We start from the raw sequence: 13,160 nt of genomic DNA on the forward strand, positions 1-13,160 counted from the left end.
AGAGAGAGAGAGAGAGAGAGAGAGAGAGAGAGAGAGAGAGAGTGTGTGTGTGTGTGTAAGAGAGATAGAGAGAGAGAGAGAGAGAGAGAGAGAGAGAGAGAGAGTGTGTGTGTGTGTAAGAGAGAGAGAGAGAGAGTGTGTGTGTGTGTAAGAGAGATAGAGAGAGAGAGAGAGAGTGTGTGTGTGTGTAAGAGAGAGAGAGAGGGAGAGAGAGAGAGAGAGTGTGTGTGTGTGTAAGAGAGAGAGAGAGAGTGTAAGAGAGAGAGAGAGAGAGAGGGAGCTTGGTGGAGTGAGCGCAGAGAGCCACGGAGACGCAGCGGAGCATCAGGGCGTCTTCATCTGACCGGGATAAATAAATGAGAGACAACTTGGCAGAAAACAGCGACATACTTGGTGGGAAACAATCGGAGATATCGCCCCGGCGCACGGACGCACAATGAAAGGGTCACCTGGCTGTGCATCGGGTTTGGATTCGTCTTGTTGTGTGAAACCGCTGCGACTTTGACACCAGAGTCTCTCCAGTTGGAATTCCAGGCACCGCGGATCGAAAACTTGGAGTTGGGACATCCAGGAACCAGTCAGGGAGTAAGCTACAATCATACCCACCCACTGCTCTCATTGGAATAGGAAGACGCCGTAAGTAGAATCTCTTCATTGATGTACTACTTTTTGAAATTACAATTTCATCCGAACATGCATCAAGTATTTCCCCTCTGGCTCGCTTTTTTTTTCCCCCCGCGCGTCCTTTTTACGCACCGCACGATGTGCGCAATCTTTATAGGACCACAACGTTTACCATACCTGCCACGTAGACGTGGCGAGGGGAAGGAAAAAAAAAGAAAACCCACTGCGGTTCAGATAGATGCTTTGATGGCATGAGCAGATGCCCTGGACGGATCAACGCGCCGCCGAGCGCGCGCGCCGTTATTTCGCTGTGTGCGCGACGCTCGTTGCGCACAGACGAGCGAGCTGGACTCTTGTTGTCAGAAGATCTGGAAGAACATTTGTGCAAAGGGAGTGAGCGCGCGGGGTTGGGTCTGACTGGGAGTAAAGGAAAAGAAAAGAAAAAAGTTTGACATCTGTCTTGATTTTCCACGCCGATCTGCAATTCAGGGAATGTGTTTTTTTTTTCTTCTTTTCTTCTTCTTAGTTTTACGTCATTCGAATCAGCCAAGTGAAGCCAGGTGTCCGGCGTCAGTCGTCCCATCGCTGATGCTCATTGACACTTTTAAGTGATTTGGTAGGAAACACGAGGAGAGCATGGTCAGCTCATCAGGGGTGCACATGGCGTTGGCATCTTCCCAAAGTGTACGTGGTGATGCTGTCTGCTACCGGCAGGAGTCAAGACACTGGTCAGTCAACAGCAGCCTGACTTTCTCCCTGAGCTGTGATGAAGCTGTGACACTGTGGGGATGTGTGGTTTGGCTCTTCCGCACGGAAACAAGATCAGAAATTCTCGATTCATGATCTCCCGACCTTATCTCACCTTAGAGCCATTTAAAAAATCATGCAAATAGGTGATGGTATATTGTAATGGTAATGGAAAAATGGTTGTACTTGCACAACCATTTCCGGGTTCTACTTAGCACTGCTCAACTGTTTCCTGTCCGGTCCAACGTTGGCGCCGTTTCGTAAGCTGATCGGTAACGAAAGGCGTCTTCTGCAGAACCTTCGTGTGAGCGGTGACGGAGAAACGATCCCGACGTGCGTTTACCAGCCGCCGTCTTCTCGGGTCGGGATCGGTCGGAAACCCGTGAAAAACTTAGAATACGCCGTTCAATTTTGACGACACCGAGCAGAGTGGGACACAGCAGTGCTCTGAGTACTTCTTCGTCTGTTTTGACGCGTAATGCCCGTGACAAAACTCTGAATGGAGTTGTGAGCAAGCACGGTGAAGGTAAACAGACGAGCGGCATTATTTTGAAACGGAAATACGTCACGAAGCCTAGTGCACGTAGTCCATCACAGTATTTCAGTGAACTGCTGGCTACAAGTTGTGTATCAGATTTATGTGTTCACGAATGTTCATTCCCATTCTCAGTCATTTTCGATTAGCGATCTCGTTGACGTAGGGATCCAATTGCATACATACTCCTATGATCTAGCACACACCACCAACGATCTGGGATCTCAGATATATATAAGCTAGGTACAATTTCCTAGGGAGAGGCTCAACACACACACACACACACACACACACACACACACACACACACAATCTACTCACAGTGGTAGAATTTCCACCACAGTTATCCTTTTTTACAGTCACCTGAAAAGTGCGCATAAAGAGAGCGGATGTGAATGAAACTGGGGCTGAGCGCATTGTGGATAAGAAGCTGTTTTGTGTGCTGTAAATTCAGGAAGTGGACTCGGAGGCCGCACCGGGTCCGACAGCGGGGCGCATAATGAGTCAAACCAAAGAACCACATCTTTTAAGAGTCAATATTCCCCCCCCCCTGCTCAATTGCTGATGCTTCCATGAAGTCGTCCAGCGTATTGGTCCAAATGAGAATACCGCAATAACGACGGAGCAGGGCTATTGTGAAATGTGGTGTTTGTGTGCACAGAGGAGATTTTTCCAGTCCCTCTGGAGACTCTTTAACATTTAATTTAAAGCAGGTCCGTTCAAAAGTTTAATTTGACCAACAACCCAGTGTGGTAGAATCTAAACCAATAGTCTGGGTTATGCAAGTGGAAGTTGTGGTCATTGATATAAGTCTCCAGGAAAAATGATTGTAAGTCGTTGCGAGGTCCTCTGAAGTGATGGAGACACATGGTGTGTGTGTGTGTGTGTGTGTGTGTGTGTGTTTATTTGTGTAGTGACAACAGAGAGTGAGAACACATGTTTACCCACCACCCACTGCCACAAACCTCAGGGGGTCTTTCATGCCGGAGAGTGAGTGTGAGGAGAATTTACACTTCTGTGGACGGACGAGATCGATGGCTTCCAAGCTGTTTTGATTATTGGAAAATCAGTCACATTTGTTCATTGTTGACTTAATACTTTGCAATAATCAATGTACTTTGTCTGGTGAATATATGAGCGTAGAGTTGTCAGTGTTTATCAGGCCGGGGCCTGAAAATAAGACATTTAACCGTTCCAGTTTGGACATGGCAGATATGTTATTACTCTTGATTGAGACATTTCCCCTCTTCCTTAAGACTGCCTTTCCATAGACACAACCTGCGTATTTATATTTGGCCATGTGAATTCTAAGGGGATAATCCAGCTGTGTCGCCATGGATATGATACAATGCAGCGCTCCAATTATAGGAGCGGGGATAGTTCTCAGGATCTCACCGGTTTCCTTGGTAACCAGGGAGGCGATGCAGGCCATCGAGGAATGTTTGCTAGATTTCATCCAAAAGTTAATCGACCACATGTAAGATGCCAAAAAGAAAAGAAAAAAAAATGGAGTTCTTGTTCAAACTAAACAAAAACTCCCACAGCAAAGACTTAGAGTTTCCCATGAAGATGATTGTTTTACGTTTCCCCGCATGAGCTCTGACGTCCGACAAAGTAGAGGGTCCCTGAAACATCTGTGTTGTGATTACTGCGAGCAGGATCTGTCCTCCCCCTCGTCCAAGGACCCGCATTCCACCCATTCTTACTCCCAACGTCCAGATTGCTTCCACATTCATGCAGGTATCCGAGTCACACGTTGTTGAGTTATCGTGGCGGGGTCGAGCAGGGAAATGATTAAAGCAAGAGGTCCAATAAGCTGCAGCAACACAATGATAAATAAATTCTTGTGTCTTTCGGCAACGTTATCCCCTTAGATGATCTTTTACATTTATACACATTCCTGTTTGTGGAGCTTCTCGGAACCGCCGTTGCCAACCTCGGACTCTTTGTTGCCATGTTTTCCTTCCAGTTCATGTGCCAGCTCATGTGGCACAATGTGGTTAACACTTAAAAATGTGATGCATCACAATGCAGTGTCCTCATGCTCCTCATCAACTGATCATACTTTTGGTTTGTAGCGAGAAGTGTGCTCAGTCAGACGTGTGACAGGAAACTACACTGACCAAAGTCGAAACAGCAATAGACCTAAATAACCTAAATAAATTTTAAAAAGACTGATGTTGGTCACTCATATCACGGGAAAAAACTATGGTAACAACTATTTGGCGATATCTAATATCTGTTTCTGTTTCATGTCCATGTTTACATACTGTTGATTGAACAGAGGAGGAAAATATGAGGTGCCTGTAACAAAAATAGCTTCCCCTAGAACTGTACTTGTTTCTACATGAGGCGCCTTGAACACCGCAAAAAACAGACAACGACAAAAACACGAGGTACCTTCAGTGCATAGGATAAGAAGTTCAAAAAAATTCAAACCCATCGGGATGAATTCAAAATGTAGACCTACCCTCCACAAATCGCGTCCTGTGATCACTGAGACATTATTTTACAAGGAAATTTATAAGTTAATCATTCACCTATTTCTTTATTGTGCATATTGAGACTTCCAGACATTCTGTATGTACTTATTCAAATGTGGCTCTATTTTGTGCGATGTGCTGCCAGGCAACAATCAGGAGAAGGCACGGATTTTTACAAATGCAGAGATGGTCAGGAAACGAGATGAGAGTGTCCAGCCTGTCACTGCTCTGTCAGGACGGCCTGGCGTGTGTCATCGCGTCGCAAGGCCACTCGCCAAAGAAGCTGTTTTGAGGTCTCCAGCTGTAGCCTGTGACTTAATTGGTGGCCGTGACATTGCTGCAACTCAATAATGAAGTACTGCAGTCTGCTCCGGCTGTCAGTGACTCGTTGGTCGACTGATTTGAATTGATGGACTGGGCGGGATCGGTACACTCCACATCTGTCTGTTCTGGCGCTGATGTTTCACTTTGACACGCCTCACCGGCAGGAAGGGCTCTGGGTTTGTGCCTGACGGCCGCCCGGGGCCGTTCCGCGTGGAGTTCGCATGGTCTCCCTGCGTCTGCTTGGGTTTTCCTCCGGCTACTCTGGGTCAACGGGCGACTCTAAATTGTGCTTGTATAGAATATTGTGATATGCCTTCTACTGTCGGTATAACGTGCTGCTGAACGCAGAGACATCTACATCTACATGCAGAGATGTAGATGTAGAAAAAAATTCATCCTCTTCAAACTCTCGTCTCTCATTTTAGGAAGCCGTCCGTGTCATTTTAGCAACACTGTCCACTTCGAACGCACCCGCACATTTCACAAGCCATGTTAATATAAACCACATATTCTATGTCTTTAGCGTGTAATATCACAGAGATTCCATTACCAAATATGTCCATAACGGACTTCCAAATTGTCGCCGATGAAGAAATATAAAGATCATATACTCGTGAAATTCAGACGAGGATCTTGGTCAAAGTGGCCAAAAGTTGTCATCGGCCCACAGTCAGCGAGCTAGACACCTACCAGCCACGCGCGGTCACAACGACCGCAGCGTTTAACATTTCACAAGCCTCAATGACACTTTCATGTTTCCCTCCAAGTGTTTTGGTCCTGAAGTTTTGATTCCGTTTTTTGGGCGTTCATGGAACCAAAGGCCCCCCCCCCCTTCATTTTAGCAGAGCAAAACTCCTGTCAAGTCTTTAGACAAACTCTGTTTATTCCCTTTTTTTTTAAATTTGACACACAATGATATAGATCTCAATGTATCGTAAACACTCCTTGATGGTAATGCAAAATGAGCACACAGCCTCAGAATGGGATCATTGTTCACCTTTCATCCCAATGAAAAAAAAACAACAAAAAAAAACGCAGCCTACAGCCAAAACAAGGGGCGAGTCGCCGAACGTCCTTGGATGGCCCTGCCGAGGGCCGGGGCCTTGAACTCCAGAGAGCGTTCGCGAAAGAGACCTGAGGAAGCATTCGGTGTGACGGAGTCTGAAAGGAACTGCCAGGAAGAGCGGGAGGGAGACTGTCCACATGCACAAAGCCCCACTGGAAAACTTTCCTACAAGACTTGAGGCAGCGATTTGCTGCCAAAATTGTGCTTCGGCACAAGTGGCCGATGAAAACTTTGAATGCTTATCTATTCAGAGCCTTTGTGTCTTTTAACTGCTGCAGGAACAAATCATTCAGTGTCAAGTCCCTCTTCTATAACTACCATTAAGGCTTGTGCGCAATTTGTCCTCAGTCGGGTCTCCGGCAAGTGACACATGCTCAGTGGGATGGTGACTGGGTTGGCCGGGCAGGAACATTCCAGTGCTCAGTGCTACAACAGCTCCACGGTTGTCTTGTCTGTGTGTGTGTGTGTGTGTGTGTGTGTGTTTGTGTCTTGTCTACAATTAAATTTAAAAAAAATTCTTTACTATAAGGTCACAATCAACGGTTAATTCCAAAAGCTGTAGCCAAAACAGCAGGAAATATGCCACACACTCCCAGACGTCACTGTTTATTTTTTTTTCCACAGCTAGCTGCGTCCGCCAGTTTGCTTTTTTTTTTTTTGCACATTCAGCCATTTTTAAGATCGTGCACAATGATCCAATTGCACGTGAGTCTCATGCATGTTGTCCCGTCGTACGCGCAAAGCATTTGCTTTTCACCCGGGGCACAGCGTCGGCGGCTATCACGATCGACAGTGCAGAGCAATCGGCGATTCAAATTGGAAGAAGGCCCTCTTTCAGTCGAGCCCTGAAATCTCTGCGGGGCCGCGCTGACGCAACTCCACATTGCATCCGAGCCTCGCTGATGTAATCGGTGGGATCTGTCTCCAGTGGTGTGATTTCATCAGGGGTTGTGACTGAACACACCCAACGATAAACTGCGGAGAAACCCGACACATGTGGCGGAGGCTGTTTCAAGAGTTTCTTCAATAGTTGGTTATTGTTGCACAGAACTCCCAATATGCTCCCAATACGTCGCATACTCTCCATCTTTCTGCGGAGGCTTCCCTTTCCAATTCACATTTCAAGCAGGTACTGCTCTCGGTTTCTCAGTTTCTTGGTTTCATTCCGGATCCAAGAGCCGATGCTTTCCTAAAATTCCCTGGAAACACTCATGGTGTGGTGCCCTCACATAATCAATCACAATGATCAATCCTTTTCCAATAGGTGACAAGCATAAACCGCATGGTTTGACCGACCGACGTGTTGACCTGTGGTGAAACTCAGGTGCAAATAGGGCACGCGGTGCAATTAAAACTGGGAGGCGCTCACCAATACGTTCCCTTATGCCACCACTAGTTGCACAAGTGCCACTGTAGGTTAATGTGTAAACTGGTGCACACACATTATGTGTGTCATGCAGCTTATGCTGCTTTAAAACTGCATTTCCGAGGGATTCTTTCCAGGATCAATGTCATGGTTGTGTTTGTCCTTGCTCCTTGTTGCCGTTTAGCCTAATAAACCGGCTGTAGCAAAAAAAACAACATGTGGAACAGATCATGGCAGAAATACCCTGAAGCAAAAGAAGCTTATTAGATTGATTTTTTTGCAAAATGAAAGGGTGTGTTATACACACAGCTCTGCAGGTAAATAACCCATGAGTAGGATCTCGCTTTTTGGCTCCAGGTTTTGCCCAGGCCGTGATCCCCTGGAAAGGTTATTTCATAAGTTATTTATGATTCTGGCTGCTATTTTGAAAAGAAACGTCGCTTCCAGCGGCTTTAGAATCACCAGGAACCTCCGCGAGGAGCCACGCGGCCCCCCGTCGCCGCGGAGATGTGTGTAATTCAGCGGCGAAAAGTGAACTCCTTCTGGGGCTTCCCGGGCCGCGGTGGAAGTGTCCGGAGGAGGAGGAGGAGGAGGAGGAGGAGGAGCGAGGGGTCCGTCCGCCGGCGAGGAGCCGTGAATCAGCCCGTCACTGCCGCAGTCACACACGACTCAACACCACCACCTCTCAATCCGACCCTTGTGCTCACTGCTCTGCCGGTCGGCGGCGACTGTTGGAGAGCGAGTGCGAGTGTGCGGTTGGTGTGCACCCGGCCATGATGTTAAAGAGAAAGTTAGGGAGAATGACAGCCTGTGTGTGTGTGTGTGTGTGTGTGTGTGTGTGTGTGTGTGTGTGTGTGTGTGTGTGTGTGTGTGTGTGTGTGTGTGTGTGTGTGTGAGAGAGAGAGAGAGAGAGTTTGTGTATATTCTGGGTTGCAGAAGTCCCGTTTCTTTGCTTTCTGTGGTGGATGCGCGGAAACAATGGGCACATTGTGTGGACAGTTGGCAAACAGCAGGAGCGGGGAGGCGGCGGACAGAGGGAGGAGGTGGAGTGAGCTGGGGAGGAGGTGACAGGAGGGGAACGCTGAGCATACGGGAGATGACAGGAGACGAGGAAAAAGGGAGACGACGTGTGAATGAAAGTCGGACGGAGAGGAGCGAACGGAGCAAACGGGGTCAGTGTGGAGAGGAGTTCAAGGGAAGAGGAAAGGGGGAAGGAAGTAGGGGAGGAGAGGAGAGGAGGGAAAAACGTAGAGAGGTTGGTTTGGGAAGCCAAAAGTCTTCTCCGTTTTCACTTGACAAACACAAGATATCCACTCGGCCACGGCGGTGCCAAGTTTGAATTTTGCGGATGGGGCTCACAGTCCAAGTTGAAATCTCACCACACCATGTCTGCAGTAGAACAGATGCAACGAAAATCCAGGCTTGTTTGACACCAATATGAGATGCTGCCGCCCGCGACACCTCCGAACACTCTTCAGTCCCGCGGGAGTCTTGAATCCGGGGACTGGTGGAATCATTGGAAAAATAAGTAGAATGTGGTCTTTTAATTTATCCATCATTTCCCAGTGGTGGAGTACAGTATAATTCTCCGAAAGCTCTTCGTATCAGAGAAAGGCCAGACGTCTGCCCGACACACTCATAATGTTCATTAATGCAGACTGAATCTCCCTGGAAATGGAAATTCAAGAGTTTCCCCATTGAGCTTCATGTCTCTCAGGGCTGTATTGCAAAATAGCGACCAGAATGTTGGATGAGGAATTGTCTGGAGACTTGACTCTGCATGGGGACATTTATCTAACTTGTGTTCCAACATTGACTCGACCGGACCAGGTCGAGTTTATCTCGGGCGGCGTTGGACCAACGATAAGAAAACACAAAGGACATTCAGACCCACAGTACTTTACCTCGAAAAGCATATTTACCAGAAGGCCGTACGTGCCCTTCGCAGCAGGTCGCCGGTTACAAAATAGATAATAAATAAAATGGTGAATCAATGTGCCACTGACTTCGGACCAGGTTGGTGTTGCGCCTGACCACGCCTCTTTTCAGCACATGGCGCCCTCAGATGGGCTCGACTGCATTTGCTATTTGAATAATGTGGAGCGGGGGGGGGGGGAAATGACAACTGTATCGGCCGGACGCACCAGCCGAGACAGTCGCGTCGTGGCTGGCGCCGCGCCGCGTCGCGCCAGGTGTGAGACACGGCTCTTGGTCTTCGTTGTTAGAGTCCCAGCAGCTTCCGTTGGCCGAGGGGGAGGGGGGCTGTTGAAATGTCTCGTCCTGTATGGGCGTGTCAGCATTTCATGTTTATTTCACAGTATAGACTATTTAGACTTGTGTGTGTGTGTGTGTCCTCATTTGCAAACAACTCATACACTGTGTTATGACAGTAACACATAGAGAGAGAGACGACGACAGTAATTGGTGTGCGTGTGTGTGTGTGTGTGTGTGTGTGTGTGCGTGTGTGCGTGTGTGCGTGCGTGTGTGCGTGTGTGTGTGTGTGTGTGTTTGTGTGTGTTAATTAGCTGTATGTTCTGAATATAATATGCCTTGCAGTCCTGGTGCTGATGCTTGAGTTATGACCTCATTTGTATGGACTCCAGGGTGGTCCATTCATAGCCTGTGAGACACACACACACACACACACACACACACACACACACACACACTGATACACTGACAGAAAACACACTCTCCTCTCTCTCTCTCTCCCCACACAGCCAGACTTTGTCACACATTATTAAGATATCGCGTCGACACACTCGGGCACAGCGAGCATTTTGTTCTGAAAAGCTTTAACGCACTTCAAGTTCGAGACGCTGAAAACACACTCCCAAACTTTCCTCTCGCGCGCGCACACACACGGACGCACACACACCGGTGCACACACTGTAAAAATGCCTCAACAACGCAGTCATTCAAAGTTGCTCTTTCATAGTGCGGATATACACGCCCAGGTGCGGCAACACAGAAATCAAAAAGTCCCCTCTGCATGTGTCCCCCCTTTTTCTCGCTTGGTCCATTTTTACGAGACCCACCACTGGCTGCTGCGATCGAACACACACACACACACACACACACACACACACACACACACACACACACACACACACACACACACACACAGTGACAGGACCTCCCTCCCTCCGCCCGATGAAAGTGATGCGAGTGTGTGCCGAGAGGCCACTGACACTTCCTGCCACTCTCTAGTGCCGACGACTCGCCTCGGGCGTCTGATGTTCCCGGTGACTGCTCCCTGCAGACGTTTAATGGCCACAAGCCGCAGATGACGAGCAGAATGGACGAGCTTTCATCTGGGATCGTAAGTGTCGCTCGAGAGGCTCCCTCGGATTTGTCCCGCATTAGTGTTGGTGCCGTCACTCGGCTGCTCCCTTCACCCCTACTAATGGGCCGGGGTTTCTGCCTTCTCTGGATGTGCGCAGCGATTAAAAACCTCAGTATGACTTGCAGGTTGGATAATGTACCTCTCTAAAGAAATTTAAAGAACGCCAGAGAGGCCAGAGGGAAAACCAACGAGATCATAATTGGGAAAAGGCTTATTTTCTAGGCATCATCGTCCTCGTCATTAGCCACAGATCACTTCTTAATGGGGTTTTTTTTCCTGTTTATTGGCAGATAAAAGTAGTTACCTTCAAAGATACGTTTCATCTGAAGTTGCTAACTCAAGATTTTTTTCATAATCGATTAATCTGTCGATTATTTTCTCGATGAAAAGTTTTTTTGGTCCATAAAATTTCAAAAAATTGTAAAAAAAAAAATGACAATGGCGTTTCCCAAACCATTAACCACGTTTTCTTTTGTCCACAAACCAAAGATATTCAGTTCACTGTCATAGAGGAGCAGAGAAACACGGAAATATTCCCATCTAAGAAGCTGAAATCAGAGAATTTTGACTTCATCCGATTGATCGATGACCAAAACAGTTGGCGATCCATTTAGTAATCGATTACTCACCGATTAGTAGATTGAATGTTGCAAGTTCCAGTCGTCTTCGTACGGACTCCCCCCGGATTTGAACTCAAGATAAAGGTCGGAATGTTTTTCTGTACAGAACAAGGACTGGGCACTTTGCCAGTCCATCGCTCCCAGGACGGACTGACATACAGCAAAACATACTGAAAACTTTGTATAATGATCAGTGGCCAGTGTTTATCAGCGTTAGCGATAATTCAATACAGCCACTTGACTGTACCGATGCTGTTATCACATTTTAGAGCCTCTCCAAGCAAACACGGCTGCAGATGGAGGCCGTTATCGCTCCGTCGCAGGGAAACGGAGATCAGAAAAAAACAAAAAACAACTCATTTATTTAATTGATTAACACCTCCTTCATACTATTATTGGCCTAATACACCCCCCCCCCCTTTTTGGACGGGGAACATCGGAATGTGGTGCACGCTGCCAACGCTATGAGCCAGCCTAGTGGATGCGCAGTATTACTGTTGGCCTGGTTTAGGATTAAGAATGGGCTAAATATAGAATTTAGCACCGTGTGCTCTTAAACAAAAGCCCGGCAAGGTGTGAACCCCGGGTTATGGCTCTTTAACGCGCCTTGTGAGTTGCAGCTATCGAAACATTATAGTACCAATGAGATTCCTTCTGTGCTCCTATTGCAGGAGTTGAAAAGTACTTTTTTTGGCAAACCTCATGTCGAATACAGGAGCTTTCAACAGCCGCCGCATTTTCCCACATGGCGCATGGTGTGTTTTGTCAAGAGGTACAAGGCTGTGATCGTTTTTCCCCTAACATTGCAAATTCATTCAGGAGGAACATTTTGTGTTGTTTTTCTGTTCCGCAGAGGTTTTGGCAGAGGTACAGACGGGGGGTTTTAGTCGTGGCACTGCGGGGCTACAAAAGCGAGGTTTAAAGGATTGGAGTGGTCATATTAGAAAGGTAAATCAAAAGAGAAGGATTTCCACAAAAACACTGGCCTTTGACCCTGAACTTCTAATACCCCTTCATTCATCCCTCGGCCCTTCTTGTTTCTTCAGTTGCTTCCCCCCTCCTCTCTCTCTCTTTGTCTATGGATCACTTAGACGCGCACACACACACACACACACACACACACACACACACACACACACACACACACTCGTACACTCCAGCCCCGAGGACCTGTTTCCGGTCGGGGGTGTATGAGAGCGACTAGAAAGCATCTGTGTGGGACTGGAGCTTATTACACACAGACACACAGTTTTCCTGTGAGCGTTGCTTGTGTGTGTGTGTGTGTGTGTGTGTGTGTGTGTGTGTGTGTGTGTGTGTGTGTGTGAGTTGACTCTTAAGCTCTCACGTTGCTGCTGTGGCTGCTCAGTTTTTCTCAGTGTCCTCAGGTACTTCTGTATTCTTTTTTTTTCAGTTTTTAGCTTTTTTCAGTTTTTAGCTTCCTATTAAATGACACAACTCACACACGAGCAAGCATGCGGTCATGCAAACACGCGTTTCTGTAAATTGTGCTTTTCTTTCCGACAATCTTTTTTTTCTAGACCTCAAGCTGCTGTTCCTGTCGTTACGATATGTGCTTTCTGCATGTGAACTACGCAGGGCACTCACACACACACACACACACACACACACACACACACACACACACACACACACACACACACACACACACACACACACACACACACACACACACACTCAGTGGAATTTTTGTTTTCCCATGTTCCAGAAACCGGCTTAAGGCCACATGTGTCCTAATGCGGTGCTTTGTGTGTTTAACATTATGAAAGATGTTTACATGCATTTTCCTGTAAAGGAGATTAACTTATTCGCGACTGGAGGATAAAAAGCAGAACATGTGGTCGGAAAAAAAACGGAACACAGAGGCCATACTGTTTATAGATGGATTGTGTTTCAGTTACTGTAATCCATGTAAATACAGAGTTCAAAGGCTATTTGAAACGGTAGTTAAATTACAGTTTTTGCCGTACACACACACACACACACACGCACACACACACACACACACACACAACACAGGGGTAAAGATTA

At 47.2% G+C, this 13,160-nt stretch overlaps 1 protein-coding gene across 4 annotated transcripts in view; it reads left to right on the forward strand.

The window, feature by feature from the left end:
- Nucleotides 1-209: 209 nt before the first annotated feature.
- Nucleotides 210-13,160, forward strand: part of lpar1 (lysophosphatidic acid receptor 1) — a 28,810-nt gene continuing 15,859 nt past the window's right edge. Inside the window, exon 1 of one of the 4 annotated variants that reach the window (XM_035608333.2) lies at nucleotides 210-636. Coding sequence is in view for 1 of the 4 variants with exons in the window: in XM_035608331.2 (XP_035464224.1) it covers nucleotides 1,319-1,352 (34 nt within the window). In the remaining 3 variants the exon portion in view is untranslated. Of the gene's footprint in view, nucleotides 637-1,156; nucleotides 1,353-10,355; nucleotides 10,468-13,160 lie in introns of those variants that run through there. The other 3 variants (XM_035608332.2, XM_035608331.2, XM_035608334.2) reach the window with 3 other exon arrangements.

The sequence above is a fragment of the Scophthalmus maximus genome, chromosome 20 (genome assembly GCF_022379125.1).
Source record: "Scophthalmus maximus strain ysfricsl-2021 chromosome 20, ASM2237912v1, whole genome shotgun sequence".
Classification (NCBI taxonomy): domain Eukaryota; kingdom Metazoa; phylum Chordata; class Actinopteri; order Pleuronectiformes; family Scophthalmidae; genus Scophthalmus; species Scophthalmus maximus.